This window comes from Argopecten irradians, chromosome 8 (assembly GCF_041381155.1).
Source record: "Argopecten irradians isolate NY chromosome 8, Ai_NY, whole genome shotgun sequence".
NCBI lineage: Eukaryota > Metazoa > Mollusca > Bivalvia > Pectinida > Pectinidae > Argopecten > Argopecten irradians.
In genome coordinates, this window is record NC_091141.1 from 11275113 (window position 1) to 11293482 (window position 18370).

The following is an 18370-nucleotide window of genomic DNA, read 5'->3' on the forward strand; positions in this document are numbered from 1 at the left end:
ATTGGGAACACCAACATTATATTCCCCATTAGACAGTTGGGGAAATGTTATGGGTGCCTGCTAGAGAATTGAGGGGAAAGTTGTTGTTGGTGTTCCCTTGATTATTGGGAACACCAACACTATATTCCCCATTAGACAGTTGGGGAAATGTTATGGGTGCCTGCTAGAGAATTGAGGCAAAAGTTATTGTTGGTGTTCCCTTGATTATTGGGAACACCAACATTATATTCCCCTTTAGACAGTTGGGGAAATGTTATCAGTGCCTTCTAGAGAATTGAGGGGAAAGTTGTTGTTGGTGTTCCCTTGATTATTGGGAATACCAACATCATATTCCCCATTAGACAGTTGGGGAAATGTTATGGGTGCCTGCTGGAGGATTGAGGCAAAAGTGATTGTTGGTGTTCCCTTGATTATTGGGAACACCAACATAATATTCCCCATTAGACAGTTGGGGAAATGTTATGGGTGCCTGCTAGAGAATTGAGAAGAAAGTTGTTGTTGGTGTTCCCTTGATTATTGGGAACACCAACACTATATTCCCCATTAAACAATTGAGGAAAAGGTATTTATGCCTGCTAGTGGATTGAGGCAAAAGTTATTGTTGGTGTTCCCTTGATTATTGGGAACACCAACATTATATTCCCCATTAGACAGTTGGGGAAATGTTATGGGTGCCTGCTAGAGAATTGAGGGGAAAGTTGTTGTTGTTGTTCCCTTGTTTATTGGGAACACCAACATTATATTCCCCATTAGACAGTTGGGGAAATGTTATGGGTGCCTGCTAGAGAATTGAGGGGAAAGTTGTTGTTGGTGTTCCCTTGATTATTGGGAACACCAACATTATATTACCCATTAAACAATTGAGGAAAAGGTATTTATGCCTGCTAGAGGATTGAGGGGAAAGTTATTGTTGGTGTTCCCTTGATTATTGGGAACACCAACATTATATTACCCATTAGACAGTTGGGGAAAGGTTATGGGTGCCTGCTAGAGAATTGAGGGGAAAGATGTTGTTGGTGTTCCCTTGATTATTGGGAACACCAACACTCTATTCCCCATTAGACAGTTGGGGAAATGTTATGGGTGCCTGCTAGAGAATTGAGGCAAAAGTTATTGTTGGTGTTCCCTTGATTATTGGGAACACCAACATTATATTCCCCCAGTAGACAGTTGGGGAAATGTTAAGGGTGCCTGCTAGATAATTGAGGGGAAAGTTGTTGTTGGTGTTCCCTTGTTTATTGGGAACACCAACATTATATTCCCCATTAGACAGTTGGGGAAATGTTATGGGTGCCTGCTAGAGAATTGAGGGGAAAGCTGTTGTTCGTGTTCCCTTGTTTATTGGGAACACCAACATTATATTCCCCATTAGACAGTTGAGGAAATGTTATCAGTGCATGCTAGAAGACCGAGGCAAAAGTCATTGTTGGTGTTCCCTTGAGTATCGGGAACACCAACATTATATTTCCCATTAGACAGTTGGGGAAAAGGTGTTAATGCCTGCAAGAGTATTGAGGGGAAAATTGTTGGTGTTTCCATGAGTATTGGGAACACCAACATTATATTCCCCATTAGACAGTTGAAGAAATGTTATTGGTACCTGCTAGAGGATTTAGGGGAAATTTGTTGGTGTTTCCTTGAGTTTTTTTAGTTTTTTGGAACAACAACATTATATCCCCTAATAAAGAGTTGAGGAAATGTTATTATTTGTGTTCCTTTGAGTATTGGGAACACAAACATTATATTCCCCTCTAGAGAATTGAGGCAAAACTTCTTGTTGGTGTTCCCTTGAGTATTGGGAACACCAACATTATATCCACGCAATAGAAAGTCGAGGAAAGTTATCAGTGGTGCTTTCTGAGAGGATTGAGACAAAATTGTTGCTGGTGTTCCATTGGGTATTGGGAACACCCAACGTTTTAGTTCCCAACAATATAATATAAAACCTATCAAAATAATAAATATGAGTATACAAGCTTCTTGTTTATGTTTCTAATCTAATTTTTAGAGCTCATATTGCATCTATTCTATTTCTTCCATACAAAGCTTGCTTATTTCTTGCATGATTTTCTATTTTACATATTTTATATTATCTTTTTACAATTAGATGCATTTGATTTGAACATGTACTTATACTACTATATGGAGTAGTTTTATGGAAGTATCTCTACATCTTCTCTTCTAAAAGGCTTTCCTCTGAACAAATGTTCCTGATGTCATGCATAGCCAACAAGCGATCTGCTTTTTCACAGATATCTTCTTCTGCATCGTTGTCTCCGATCCCTAGGTTCCTGATGTCATACTTTTTGAGGAGACGGTCTGCGTTACTGATATTGGCCTGCTCACCATTGTTCCTCTCACCTTGTGTATCCTGATTTGAAAGGGGCTCCTTTCTCGTCCATTTGTTTGTGGAGTTAACTGCCTGAAATCTTTGGGTGTGTAATCCAGATTTGCTTTCTGAGACTTGAATCATGCGTGGAGCTCCATCAGCCTTTCCTCTTCGCTCCTGGAAGGTCATAGCCATTCCTTGCTGATCACGAAGATTATATGCCATGAGTTTGGTTGGCCTCTGAAGATTACTGGCTGGTGATCCCTGAGCAGCACTAGCTATTCTCTGTGATCCTACAGAACTGTTCAAGTTTCCCTGTGGTGTATTTCCACTAACCAGTCCTTGCTGTGATTTAGAGTCTCTATTGTTGGAGCTTCCACGGAATCCAGCTGCAAGGCCACTACTTACAAGACCACTCTGTTTGACATCTACTCGATGACGAGACCTGAAAGTGTCCGAAACAGAGTTCTCTGCTGGCCTAACCATCAAGGACTGCACATTTCCAGGGTTAATAAAGACTTTAGGCTTGGATGGCAAGAGAGTGAAGCCATCTGGTCTGCCAGACACCACAGGCTTAGCAATTTGGCTGCTCTGATTAGCATAGGACACAGGATTACTGGCTGTTGCTAAACCTGGCTTGAGGACAACAGGTAATTTAGTCGTTGCAATATCAACCACATTGTTAGACTGGACATTGAACTTCTCCGTGTTGTCTTTACTGCCCATTCTAGGAGAAAGCTGTGGCAGGGTAGTTGTCTTGCTACTGATCCAAGGTGCTTTGTCTCCTTGGTTGACTTTCTCCTGGTTACCCTTAGCCTTAAGAGGAGAGGAAATCATGCAGTTTCCTGAGGTTGGCATCCTAGGCAAAACATTTCCATCCATTCTGGATTTTGCCCTTACAGTAAGATGAGGTGATGAGGAACCATTCCGTGGCATCTGGCCTGATTTGTCATTACGGTCCACCAGGGACTTGACCGATCTGGTATCCACTTTTGGCTTCTTTTGAGATTGTTCCAGGATATCCTTGCACTGTGACTTTGTTTCCTCATGTGTTCCAACCAAAGACCTTGGAAGCTTGGGCAGCTGGTTCGCCTCTTGCATAACAGGTTTCTTTTCACGCTTGGGCAAGAGTCTTGCTGTGTCTGGACTTGCAATTTGGGGAAATCCCTCCATCCTAGTTTGTGGTCTGGGGGATATTTTGACCAATGTTTCCTCACACATGTTTGCTTTGAGGATCAAAGGTAAAGCACTAGGTGTCTGCTGGCTACCTCTATCTGGTGTTGCATCCCTTGGAGTGTTTAGGTGAGCTGTGGATGCATTGTTTGGGTGAGCTGTGGATGCACTGCTGCGTCCAGAAGATGGTTCTTGGAAAACATTGCTAGGAAGGCAGTACACTTTGTTATCTGTGTAGCGACTGTAAACATCTTCACATTTGTTCTCATCACAGCTCCTTTTGGCATTGCCTAAATAAGAAAGAAAAGTAAAAATCTAAGCATCATTCTCAATACCTTTTGTGTTTATGAAGTCATAGACAAAAAACAAGGACTTTCTTCAAAAACGTGGACTGAACAACAATCCACTCTAAATCGTCCAACTTTCCAGTACTCCTACCCTCATAATAACCATAAGTCCCTTCTCCATCCCCATGTATCCAATCTTTTTTTTGTGCTCAAATTTTCAAATAATATTTAAATAAATCAAAAATAGTTTCCACAGTCTAACTTTAATTTTAGATGAGAAGACTTACATGGAGGAAGGATTATTTTACACACCTGAAGTATCAGAAGTCAGCTGTTCTGTGGGAGAAGCTTTAGGTACTTGGACCATGGATTCAGTATTTACTTCCTGGTCATCTTGCCCACTGTTCTGGACAGAAAGGAATTCTTCCTCAAACTATGTAAGAAAACAAATCACATTATTTCACAAGTTTTGGTATCATCATCAAACGTGTTATACACAATTTAGAAAGAGCACAAAAATTATTTGTAAAAATTGGAGTCAAAGAAAGGTCAAGAAATTTAAAAAAAAAAAAAAAAAAACAGGTTAAAGTGAAATAAGAAGGTAAAGGAGAAAGAAAAGCACCTGTGGGGCAGGGAAAGTAAGCTCCCTACATCCATGAACAAGAAATTTCTCAACATGATCTTCTGGGCAGTATACCAAAGACAGTTCAGTCAAATCTGTCAGGAAGATCCTCATCTTATCACTATAGAAGTCAGGTGCATGTAGAGAGGCGAAGGTTTAGAGACAGCAGCAGAAGACAGGCACAGAGTGTGATAGACAGAAGGAGGAAAGAATGAAGAAAACATATTTAGAATGAGCAATGAGTAACAGGAGAAGTTTAATTGGTAGAAGAAAAAAGAAAACTGTTATTTTTGTTTTGCTTTGAGAATGAAAGCATAATCTCTGAAGGTAAAATTAAGGCATAAATCATGCTAAGAATTCTTCCTTTAAATATGCAAGTTAGTAGACTAAATTATCAAAGATATAAATTACCGAGTGTCAGTGTAGTAGGCCGTCAGTATAGTAGAATACTCCCTAATGCTATCTACAAGGATCATAAGGCGCTTCTCTTCATGCTTGGTGAAATAGCTTTTGACATCTTCTACTTTCTGTTAAATGAAATTAAGATTATATAACATTCTGTGTTAAATTGTCAACTCATCTGTAATTCAAATGCCAATAAATTATGTTATACAATAAATGGAAATGTGTTATTACATGTTGCAGAAATTTTTCTTTTCAACAGAATGGTGAGATCTATAACCTATTTATATATTTTTATATTCAAATAGATATTCTTGAAAACAGAAGCGATTTGCTTAAAAGACAAATTTGTACATTTTGGGTCAAATGACCTAAAAACTTAGGTAATTCATTATCTCCATATTTCTAAACTTCAAGATGAAAATGAAGACCTGTAAAATACCATGCTGAACCTTACCTTGATGAACTCTAATCTGTTTCTGGTCTCATTTTCCATTGCATTGCGATACCTCTGTTCAGCAGTCAGAGTCTCCAGTTTAAAGTGCTCTACTTTAACTTCCAAGTCTGGAAGACTTATCTCTGTACCACTGAATGGGTAGCTATCGATTTGTTTCTGGACCCTACCCATCAAGCGTCTCTTTTTATTGTATACCTCAAAATAGATAACAAACAATACTTAATTCTCACATCTTAAGCAATTTCAAGACTTTACAAAATTTGTCACTTGACTAACTTTAAATTAACAATATAAGATTGTCAACTGTACAATTTATATTTATTTCATTTTTCCATGCATAGTGTTCATGTAGTCTAACCTTCTTGATCAGTGATAAGTCATAGCTATAGCTTATGAATTACAAATTTTGAAATGCTGGTCAGTATCAAGTATTGTTATCAAAATGTAGCATAACTTATTATTAATCTTCAAAATACCTTGTGTAGTCTGGTAATCTTGGCAATTAAATTGATGTGTTGATCTGTTAACTTGTCAATGTTATCCATGATATAATCTTCAGCTGTTTTAACTGCAGGATCATTTAGCCACCTTTTTAAAGCAATTATTGAATACTTAAAAGTAAAATGTAAATCAATGCAGTGAATGCACATTGATTGTATTCATTCATATCAATTGCTTTCTATCTAAGAATCGGGGTAGCTGAACTTCTTTTAAAGTGTCATCTGACAATCAGTATACATGCTTCTATTACTATCAACATGGACATTTATAAGTACTATCAAGATATTGATTCACAAGAATTTACATAGAAGTAAGAACCATACATCTAATCTTTAAAGAAAAAATAATCATAATACATAACTAAACAATCAATCTATAGATCAAGTAAGGATAACTAGATATGGAAAGAGTCTTTACTTGTTTATCATGGAGACAGGTTCATCAAGCCTTTTGCTGAGATCTTTTAATACTGAACCACATTCTTTGTGAAAGGCTCCTAAAGTCCGCATAATCTCCTTAACATCGTCATCTTCTCCTGTAGAAATATTGATAATAATGTAAAGAAAAGTTTGGAGAGTGAAGATTTTTTTTTTTTTTTTTTTTGATGATATTGGCCTGCTAAATTTTTACTGATCTATTGCTGTTCAGGGATTTGTTTTCAAATTGATTTAAAATAATGAATGATCATATGATACAATTTTAACAAAGTTTGGCTGTTGAATTTAGAATTTTTATGTAAATATTAGGCTGTATTCGTCATATATAGTTCTAATATAAGAAATCACAAAATGAAAACAGTTACTTACTGTCTCAACAGCAAAATTTAAACCATACATGGTATAGAAATGCAAATATAATTACTGATGTTATGTTAAATTGATTGCTTGTGTTAGAGACTTTACTTGACAATACCAGGAGGATGGGCAGTTAATTCCGTTTCATATTAAACAGCAATCGACCTATTACCAGACCACTGTCAAATCATTATTTTCTCAACTAATATCTTACAGAAATTTGATTTAAAAAGATGATAAAAAAAACACGCTTGATTATTACAGTTTTCGACCCAATAAGCGCCGCTCCCCATTTTTGAGGCATTGATATCAATTGCCGAGGCATAAATAAAGGCCAAATCTACACAGAACTTTACAGATTTACAATAATTTTGTCAATACAAATTAGAATCTTTTCATTTTTTTTCTCTCATTTTTTTAAACACCTGAGCGCTTATTGGGCCAGATAAGGTAAGTATAAAGTATGAACTTTAAAGGTACTGTACCTCCAAGTTGTTTTATGATCACATCTGCTTCTATTTTATCTTTTGACTGTGTTTTGAAGGACTTCATGTGTGTGGTAAAAATTTTCACTGCAGTCTCCATTGCTCTGTAAATGTGAAAGATATACATGCACAAATCAGAATGACATTAATGAATTAAATATCTTCAGGTATGTTTTACATTAACCTGCTATCAATAGTTACAAGATATACAGCTTAAAATCTAAATATTCCTAATCAGCAGGTCATTTGGTGTGCTAATTTCCGAATTATTTCATTGGCGAGGATGGAATTATTTATTTGTCATTAAAACTTACTGCCTGCCAGATTCAAAATGTATAAATATGTATTTCATGCCCGAATTTCATCTACATCTACCTAGTAATCGACCTACTTCATCATATTGAAGATCATGTTGATATTGTTGAAGTTGTGGCTATTTACTGAGAAAGAGAAGAAAAATTAAAAAAAAAAGAATTGGAGATGAAAGATGAGTTTTGAAGCCTTTAAAGTTACAAGATCTGGTGAAAATGAGTTCCTGTCTTGAATAGTATGCAGAGTTTTTCCTGCCTATATATTTGGGGCCGAAATAAGGCCCCATTCCCAATTGTATTTCTTGTTATTTTTTCCCAAATCTATGTCTAAATTTCCCAAATCAGTGAGTTGACGCGCATTTTGTGCGACGAAACTAAAACATTCCTGAAATCCCAAGTATGAACGTCGTATTTTAGTATCCATTCTTACACTTGATTCTTAGAGAAGCATAATTGTCTATTTTTACCTTTTCCAAAATTTCCATAAACACCGTTTCAATTTTTCATTCCCTACTTTTATCGCACAAAATTTCCCAATTTTCACCAGGTGGCAATTTCCCAAAATATCCAGGAAAATTCTACAGTAAGGAATTTGGTAACAAATGTCTGAGAGTGTCTTGTAGGGCATTAACTGTAAGGTAAAGTATTGGTCTTTGTTTATCGCTACTATACCGTTTGTGATTTTGAAAAGCATAGTAAGACATGCATTTTTTCTATTATTCGCTAAGCTAGGCCACTCTAGGTGTTCAAGCATGTAACTAATGCTGTTGGTGTTATGGAATCTGTTAGTGACATATCAAACAGCTCTGCGTTGGACCATGTCTAGCTTATTGATGTGTCCCTTCTGGTATGACAGTCCCCCACTGTACAGGCACATTCAAGTTTGTGACGTACTAAAGATTTGTTTGCTTGTTCTTTGATCTTTTATGAGTTATATCTTAGATTTCTTCTAATTATGCCAATGGTCTTATTGGCTGTACAGGTGATGTTGCTGATGTGGGAGTCTCATTTTAAGTTGTGTTGGATTGGATTGTTACGCCCTGATATTTTGCATTATCAGTGCATGAAGATAATAATTATATTTGATTGGGCCAAAAAAAAGATATGCATGTTTCAGGTTACATGACTGAAAAAAATAGGGTAGGTCGGTCGGGATTTTTTTTTTAAATTTTTTTTTTAGGAGGGGTGGGGGAGGGGCTGAGTTGCTTTATCACTACATTACAAAGTAATTTGTCTTTCAGGCTTTAGGCTGGCTAGAAGTCTTTTATTTCTCATAACCATAATTGAACTTTATCTGGATAAACTTAAAGCAAGCGTAAAAATCTAAGTTGAAAACTTTCATACACTACATTTTTGTTTTGAAAAAGTGTGATAAAATAGCTAGGGTCGGAAGTAAAAACTAGGGTAGGTAGGGGTACCTGAAACATACATATTTTTTTTTTTTTTTTGCCTTGACGGTTTAGTCTGGCAATCAAAAGAACATCATAACATTTCTGGGGATGGAATTCCATTTTTCACCTTTTTTCCCAGTCAGCTAGTTTGTCTTAGATCATTTTGAAGTGTTTCTGAATCTTTTTTCAGTGTTATGGTTATGGTTTTAAGGAGATAGTGTCATCCGCGAACAATCTAACTGAAGATCAGAGGCTAAATGGCATATCATACATTAATATAATACAAGAACAACCTATTGGAGGTCCTTGAACATTGGGCAGAAGCCATAGATAAAGGGAGTAATGTCGACGCTATTTATATTGACTTCAGTAAAGCTTTTGATAAAGTCCCTCACAAACATCTACTTAAAAAACTAAAGGGTTACGGTATCACTGGAAAAGTACTGAAGTGGATAGAAGACTTCCTATCCAATCTACAGCAACGAGTTGTTATTCATGGTGAAACTTCTGGACTAGTAGATGTGACCAGTGGTGTACCACAAGGTAGTGTCTTAGGTCCTGTTCTATTTCTGATATATATCAATGACCTGCCCGAAGTTGTCCAACACAGCACCATAAAATTATTTGCTGACGACTCTAAAATTTTTAGAAACAATAACAACCCCACCAAGTCTCAAGAACTTCAAGCAGACATAGACAGTGTAGTCATTTGGACTAGAGACTGGAAAATGGCCTTGAACACTAAACAAGAGGCCCAGAGGGCCTCAATATAGGCAATCTAGAACAAGACACGCATTTATATGTTCCACAACAGTAGAACAGTGAACAAATAGAGAAGGTACAGTGTGAGAAAGATTTAGGTGTACTTTTCGACAACAAACTTAAATTTAGTCAGCATGTTAGTCAAGCAGTTAATAAAGGAAATCGCATACTGGGTCTAATATTCAGGACATTTGTCTATATAGATATAACTATGTTCTTAACCCTGTACAAAAGCCTAATTAGACCTAACTTAGAATATGCAACCCAGGTTTGGTCTCCACTGCTAAAAAAAGATCAGATCGCTCTCGAAAACGTCCAACGTAGAGCCACTAAAAGAGTTCACTCTATTGAAAATTTACCATACCATTCAAGACTTAAAAAGTTGGGACTTCCCACCTTAGAATATAGACGTAAAAGGAACGATGTGATCGAAGTCTATAAAATTCTGAATGGTATAGATAAACTAGATAAAGATAAGCTGTTTACAATGTCTTCAGCTAATACTAGAGGTAATAGTTTAAAACTCTTTAAGAAACAGAGCAGGACTAAAGTCACACAAAGTATATTTAGTCGGCGAGTGGTAGATTCATGGAACTCCCTTCCCAACTTCGTAGTAGAAGCCCCTACTCTGAACTCGTTTAAAAACCGACTGAACACTCACTGGAATTCAGTACCATGCAAGTTTTACCCCAGTTTTTATATGGCACAACCGGACAACTATTTAGTAAATGAACAAAACGCGCCACAACTAGCTGGAACCAGCTAACTACGGTGTCTAAGAAGAACAAGCTTGGGCAGAGAACAGACCCCTGGGGGATCCCAACTCTACTAGGAGTGGTGGGGAAAGTTCGCCATCAAGGATGACAGATTGTGTTCTGTTCTCAAGAAAGTTTTTTATCCATCTGTTAACGTCCCCCTGATGCCATAGTTATAGAGTTTATGAATAAGAAGAGTGTGACTGACCTTATCGATCATTTGCAGTTTAAAGTTAGGTGTCGTCAATATGTCAACTTATATACAGAATTCCATATACTGTACACATACAATAAATTAAACAGATGTTGATTCTATGCCCCTGCCCAGACAATCTATAGGGTACACTAAATATCACCGATTGAATGAATAACATATAGACTAGTGTAACACTACAGGCCTTGTGTAATGGCTACTGTAGTCGATGTACAAATAACAATACTGCTGATTACTGCCAATACTGACACTGACATGCCAGTATATTGGCAGTAACTGTAACTTGCCCATCGATAGCGGATACTTTTATATTTCACATTTGATAAACAAACAAAGCCAGAACTTACTGTCTCCCGCACTCAAAATGCTTCTGAACTTCATGTCTCAACAGTATTCTACATTGCGGAGGCAACATGGTGGTTTGTATCGATAGATTCATATGCCTATATGAAGAAGTCTTGAAATTCACTGTTTATCAAACTCTCGTTGTCAGGAAATAGACTGACTGTAAGTCGCGCGCAACCCAACTTTATGGTCACGTGATTATTTTTAACCAATAGAAATTGACATTATGTTGCTAGGTATAAAGCATGCCATCTTTCGGAGAAAAATGGAACTATGGACTATAACTCGTGCTATCTTTGATTATGGTTTTAATATTAATGAAAACCTCATTTAAACACCTTTAAATAGAAGAAAATGATAAATGAAGCCTTTTCTTGTATGGAATCGCACAAGGCAAATAATCTGGCATAAAACTGACTGAAAAGTATCATTTACATGATGTGATTATATACAATTTGACCAAGTAGGCCTACTGTAGTCATTCCGATCGTTTATCGTTTGGCAAATCAACAAATGAAAAAGAAACTTACTGTCTTCCGCACTCAAAATGCTTCTGAACTTCATGTTTCAACAATATTTTACATTGCGGAGGCAACATGGTGGTTTTTGTCGATAGACTCATATGCTTATATGAGTAAGTCTTGAAATCGCTGTGTAACTTTCGTTGTCAGGAAATAGACTGATTGTAAGGCGCGCGCAATCCAACTTTATGGTCACGTGATTGTTTTTAACCAATAGAATTGACTTTTTTGTCGCTAAGTAATGTGCGCCATCTTCCGAAGGGAAAAGGCAAAACATACTCAAGAAAGATAACTCTATTTGATACATTTTTTTCCGTACTAAATCCTACTTTCTGACTGGCCGTTTCTTTTTTATCATTTTATTTTATCAAGTAGTCTTGAAAAATAATTTTAAGCTTTGATGCCACTATTTTTTTTAACTTTATCGAATTATGAAAATTATGAATTATGAAAATTTTGTTAGCAATCTTTTGTAAGAATCCACTAGATCTACGCGGATTGACATAGTTTGCAAACAAAATTTCTTTCATTTAATTAAGCATTGATGTCACTATTTTTTAATTTTATCGGGGTATGAAAAAAAAATTGTTTGCAAACTGTGTTAATCCGCGTAGCGGATTCTCACAAAAGTTTGCAAACAATTTTTTTTCATACCTCGATAAAATTAAAAAATAGTAACATCAATACTTATAATTAATTTTATACTCTATTTGATAAAATGAAGTATGTTTAAATATAACATTATAGTGGTTTTTCAAGGGATTCTTTTTTCCGAATCAATACGCAACATCAATGTCTCTATTGTGACGTCACGATAACGTCGGGGTTTCGCGCCATTCTCGTATTTTTTTTTTTTCATAGTGGTATCCAAAAAAAAATATTGGCCAATCAGAAAGCCAGATTTGGTATGAAAACAAAGAAAAATTAATTATACCTCGATGAAGTTAAAAAAAATAGTGGCATCAATGCTTAAATGAAGAAAACCCCATTGCTACTCTCTGTTTATCGGAGTGACGTGGAGTTCAAGATATGATTTAATAAGATTGTATGATTTATCTTTTTTTGTGTGCAGCAATCACTATTTTCCGTTTTGGGGAAATTTAGGTGTATTAAAAAACAAGGGAAATTTTAAAAAATAAATATTCTTTTTCGTACTATTCGTACTGTTGTCGGTCGTGCGTAAGCAGAGCTTGTCAGACCGCTCAAGACGAGATTTCTAGTTAGTTCATTTGTGCGCGCACTTTTCTTATAGACGACGTTCACTATTTCATATATTTTTTGTGTCGTTTTGCTTTTGTAGTTAAAATAACATTATCCTTTTATGTGCACAGTTTCACATATCCATCAGGCTAGTCCTTACAACTGGGTGGTTTTACTTTTAAAAACACTTGCCGTTTTTTTGTTTTTGTTTTTGTTTTTTTCTTTTTTGCATGTCCTCTTGTTTTTGATCCCTGATCCCTCTTCGATCTCCAAAAAGTAGTTTTTATACACTTAATCAATTTCGTGTATGATTCTATCGGTTTGTATCATGTCTCATCTTTTCCTCCTGTAGTGTTGGTAATCCCAAGAATTTCAATCTGTCGCTATATGGTAGTTCCTAATGTCTGTCACGATTTTAGTAGCACTCCTATTGACTTTCCAGTGCGATTATAAAAATGTATTTTTATATAGGGGATTCCAAACTGAACTGGCGTATTCTAGTGTTGATCGAATTAAAGCTTTAAGTATAGCCAGAAACGTTTCCTTGCCCATGTATTCAAAAGTTCACATTGTTATTCCTGTCATTTTATTAACTTTTTAACACAGGACGCGATGTGTTTGTTGAATTTAAGGTCTTTGTCAAAAATAACGCCTAACGTCTTTTTCTTACAGTACCTTTTCAATTTCAACCTCCGTCTGATTTGATGTTATCTCTGGTTTGATTGCCCAATATGTAGCGTTTTACACTTTTTTTCTGCGTTAAACTTCATTTGCCAATTTTCTGACCAGTTGTTTAGTTGGCGAAGGTTGTCCTCATTTGACTTGCCCTGTCCTATTAACTTCTCATCATCTGCACACAGCTTTGCTATAGTTTGAAGGTGGTCTGGATAGGTCATTGATGAAAATTAAGAATAGGATTGATCCAAGAACTAGCTAGTTACTACGATTACTACTTTGTGCCGTTTCATTTTTTCGCCCCGAAAGGAAGATAATTAACAAACCTTCAATTTCCTCTTTTCGCCCCGAAAAGATGAAAATTTACAACTTTTAAATTTCGTCTTTTTCGCTCCGAAATCATACCCCTGTCATTAAAATTATATTTATATATATGCGCCGAAGTCAAACCACAGATATTGATGTGCATGTAATTTAATCACAGGTGTAGTTGAAAAATCGTGATTCAAATATTTTTGTATCAATCCTTTAGGTGAATTACATCCTCGATACTCCAGGGGTTCCGATCACTTACGATCTCTACACCCCTGGACTATCTCATCGTAAAACTGGAGGCAACAGAACAGAACAGGTAATTTAGTCCTTTGATGTACATCAAAAGAACCGTATAACGGTACACTGTGGTTGACTATGTGGCTTTGAAGTTGGGCGTCGCTCTCTCTGTAGTCTTCAAAGGAAATCTTTGCTGGTCTGTGATTGGTCAAATATTTTCAGCTGAGCTGCCTTCAATTTCACTATGAGATAGTCCAGGGGTGTAGAGATCGTAAGTGATCGGAACCCCTGGAGTATCGAGGACGGGTGAATTACTATAAAACACTTCAATAGACCGAGGCTATTTATACATTAATAAAGTTCAACATGTAAAAAGTTCCTTATAATTTAATTAGTTGACTGTTTTACAAATTATAGGAAAATATAAAAAAAAAAAAGTTTTGCAATAATAATTTGTGCTGATTCGCAAACAGCAAATGATACACCGTGTCTCATGAACCGCCGACATAGCATAAATGATATTCATTATTTGAATAATAATTGGTGTACTATCGTATATACATGTCTATTTAACACAAAAAATAATATGAAATAATTTATTTTGCCTTTGGTGCATGTTCAAACAGTACTTCATTCCATATAGATATAGTGCCACGGGATTTTTTCGGGATGCAATTAATAATTTTTCATATTTTTAACTTGAAGTAAAATAAGAAGCTCGTACTTTTCAATGTTGGTAATGGTGTAAAGTAAGTAACTTTTGTAACTGAAGAAAAATACTAAATCGTCTTCTCCTGTTTTTGATAGTGAAAAAATACCATTTGTCGGCGGTGGAGCATCTTTAAATCTTACAATATATGGGCAAAAAAGAGCTTATAATGTTATTTTAGACAAATGAAGGAAAGTTTGCAAAAAGTTTTGTTATAGGCCTACGACAAAAAAAAAAAAAAAATTACGCTCGAAATGGTTTCCAGCTTGTAGGCCTAACCTACGAAAAGCAGTCCAATAGACTATTATATATCGCATCTTGAGCTCATGGACTGTTTATGTTTTTCTTCTTTAAAATTCTGGAGAAAAAGAAAATATATAAATGTAGCGTTTCTCCAAAATATGATAGCACTTAAGGCTATATGACGATCGTGAGACGCTATTGTATATCGTAAGTCCGTAATGGAAGGTGACTACGGCAGGGAAAACTAGAAAACGTCACTTTAAAATTCACATAATTTATTCACATAAACATCCACGTAATATAGTTCACAATAAATCCATTAGGAACACACACACTGGTACACTGTTTCACTTAAGTTCACTGCTAGGTGATATCCATAATTACGAAGTATTCAGTACATCCCAAATGCAAGTATAAATCCCATAGTCACAAACTCACTAAGTGTAGTGAAGTAATCCGAATTAAAATAGCTGATCCTGAGATGCGTGGAGTAAGTCCCAAAATTTCCATGTCATCTCTCTTTTCTTCACGTGCACCCCCTTTTATACCACTTTCATACTATGATCTAATTGGCTAAAACCTCGCTCCTTCCATATCCATTCTCCCGTTCATTGGCTGAATCTTAATATGATTACGTATTTCTACCTACTTCTATCCCCCCTCCCAACCTAACTCTAATTGGCTGGCCGGAGTGACCACTACCTAAATTTAGCTCTCTGTTACTATTAATACGAACACCTTATGCAACCTGTCTATCAAAATGGACCCTAATACACAGCCCTAGTCGTAAACAACTCCTTATATGGAAAACGGAATACGGTGCCCTAGCCCCCTTATACGTAACGACCTTAGATGGGCACGTGCACGTGGCCACCTGGTCCCTAACTGTCCTATGTATGTATATATACACTATACATACTGCATATATATAAACTAAAACTAGTATAAAACTGTTATTTTACAATAAAAATAAACTTTAACTTTAACAACTAATGAAAACTAAGCGTGACATAAATTTCCACGCTACACTACCCCCCAACTTTTCAAGTTTTGTCCCCGACAAAAGTTAAGGTATACTACGTCTATAACTGAATTACATTTAAACAATGGTATAAGATTATAAAAGCAGGTACTGCTAACATGGAAGTTTACGCGAAGAGTAAACCACGCCAACTACGCTAAGTATTTCTATCGCGCGCTATATCCGGTGTACATGCATGCCGTTATACTATGCATACGTCAAGAGGCGCATTGACCAAGAACATTTACCGCGCAATCAAACATGCGCGAATATATCCACGTCCACAGTCACTGAACTATTTTTACTGAAAAAGCTTGCTTTTCCAGTATTGCTACGGCCCGGATGACCCACTAATTTAAATGCGATTGACCTCTCATTTGCATGCGATTTTTTCTCTTTTCCTCTTCCTAGAACAAATATGCTGCCTTAGTGCAGTTAAACAACTTCTATGGTATTTCATTAAATAGAATAGTTTCAAACATGTCTACAAAAACTATAACATGAACGTCTATAATTGAAAAATAGTGAGGATAATTTGCATCAGTGGTAGCGATCGGTGGCCTAATTCTCGCCCGCATTTGCATATATATGTAAACATCCGGTTTGGGTAACACTAAATAAAGGAATTGTCAGGATTTTGGTATGTAAGTAACTAATTGTAGTTTGATGTATACATTCATAATCTATTATGTAATGACAATTTTTTAATTCATCCCGACGTAAGAAAGATACAAAAGTTGTTTGTTTTTACATGTATTATATTGATAGTCATTTTGGAGAACAGGTACGTTCGTATTGTGATCATGTCATTACGATGGCCCACTGAATTTAACCAAGTCTCACTCAAACAGACGCTTGTTAACTACGTACGCATCAAGCGTCTGGGTGATCTATGCAGAAGCTAACAAACACGATAAATTCTGAGTTACGCTGGCTCCTTATCATTTCGCACGGATTGTCAACTAACGCATCCTTTCATTAACGAGGGAATATTTAATACACGGATACAGATACAATGAAATATCGTGACACTCAGCAATAGTGTAAACGGCCGAATGTAAACAAAGACGTCATCACGCAAAGCAGACCTGTGATGTAAACTTGCAAGTCAAGAGATATTTTCCATTTAATTATCGAGCGTAATAAATACATTCTCATATCAGAAAAACACCGAAGAATATTTGAACACTGCATGTTGCAAGCCACCTTGCTAGTAAACTTCGGAATTCTTTTCGTATTTGGAGACAGAAGCAGTGAAAATCGTAAGTTTCATTTCGTTTTGCTTCTTTGCCTATCACGCCTATGGGTCGGTATATTATAATTATATGAACTATTTGACAGACATCGGCACATTAAGTGAACTTACAACATCATGAGTATGTGTGAATTCCTGCTAACATCCATATAATCGACGTTTTATTTTATTACAACGCAACAAAATTGAATATCACTTTAAATTTGAAGTAGTTTGTTGTTATATAATTAGCAGTTGACAAGATTCATTTTTGGTATTATTTTCTAATGCGATGACATCAAATTTAATATTAATGCATAGAGTCAATTTACCAGATTGTCAATATGTCTATAAACATCACAAAGCATGTGTTTATTTGTAGGCAAAACAATGCATGATATAGATCCATACACAATACGTATATATGTGTGTAATACACATGTGAATACAGAATTTCTTTAGATAAATAGAAGAATTGTAATGCTAGATTTATTTAAGACAATTGATATCTGGGATTTCGAAATTGGCGGTATGAACTTAAAACATCGATTAAACAGTCACTACATATATAACTTCATGGATTCAGAGAATTTATAATAACACTTACCAAAATAAACAATAACCTGTGCACTGTAATACATGGTAAATTTACACTTGCTCAATATTACAGTATTTGGTTTAAAGTAAGTTTTGCTAACAGTAAAAAACATTGTATTTTATCAATGTGTATCAGGTATAGGAGACAAATTAATTATGATGCTAATATATTAAAGATGCTTCACCGCTGACAAATGGTATTTTTTCACTATCAAAAATGGCAGCAGACAATTTAGTATTTTTCTTCAGTTACAAAAGTTACTTACTTTACACCATTACCGCCGTTGAAAAGTTTGAGCTCCAATTTCATTTCAAGTTAAAAATATAAATAAAATAATTAATTGCATCCCGAAAAAATTCTGTAGCACTATATCCTATATGGAATAAAGTACTGATTGCGCTTGACCCAAAGGCAAAATTAATTATTTTTATATTATTTTTTGTGTTAATTAGACTTATGCATACACGATTAAACACTAATTATTGTTCAAATGATGAATATCATTTATACTCTGTCGGCGGTGGAGCATCTTTAACTCAAAGTACTTGTGTACATGAGTCCAGTTTCTTCCTTTTGTCATTGTTAGATGATTTCTGTAACTTTTTTATAACAAATTAAGAATATTGATATATATGTTAAATTTTATAATTACAGGACTCATTGGCTAGTCATCTGAAGCAGATTCATAATTGTTGAAGACTGGAGATTATCAGGATTACTTTGGAAGCAGTGAAATGATTCTAAGGATGACTACCAGGCATATATTAAACTAGCTGCGACAGCATACAT

The 18370-nt window shown here is 35.7% G+C and overlaps 1 protein-coding gene across 1 annotated transcript; it reads right to left on the reverse strand.

The window, feature by feature from the left end:
• Nucleotides 1–972: 972 nt before the first annotated feature.
• Nucleotides 973–11196, reverse strand: LOC138329346 (uncharacterized). Its single transcript, XM_069276270.1, has 9 exons — nucleotides 10831–11196; nucleotides 7051–7154; nucleotides 6189–6306; nucleotides 5747–5858; nucleotides 5271–5465; nucleotides 4823–4938; nucleotides 4412–4532; nucleotides 4102–4222; nucleotides 973–3792 (listed from the first exon to the last, which is right to left on the reverse strand). The coding sequence occupies exons 1-9, from the start codon at nucleotides 10920–10922 to the stop codon at nucleotides 2168–2170; spliced, it is 2604 nt and encodes an 867-aa protein (XP_069132371.1). The 5' UTR covers nucleotides 10923–11196; the 3' UTR covers nucleotides 973–2167.
• Between the last annotated feature and the right edge of the window lie 7174 nt (nucleotides 11197–18370).

Bases quoted from the DNA above. Each gene is read 5' to 3' on its own strand.
- LOC138329346 (XM_069276270.1), bottom strand. From the start codon at position 10,922: ATGAATCTATCGATACAAACCACCATGTTGCCTCCGCAATGTAGAATA. The intron at 5,859-6,188 runs GTAAAGACTCTT...TGCTTTAAAAAG, and splicing joins CCTGTCTCCATGATAAACAA to GTGGCTAAATGATCCTGCAG. The intron at 5,466-5,746 runs GTATTTTGAAGA...ATCTATTTTGAG, and splicing joins AGATTACCAGACTACACAAG to GTATACAATAAAAAGAGACG.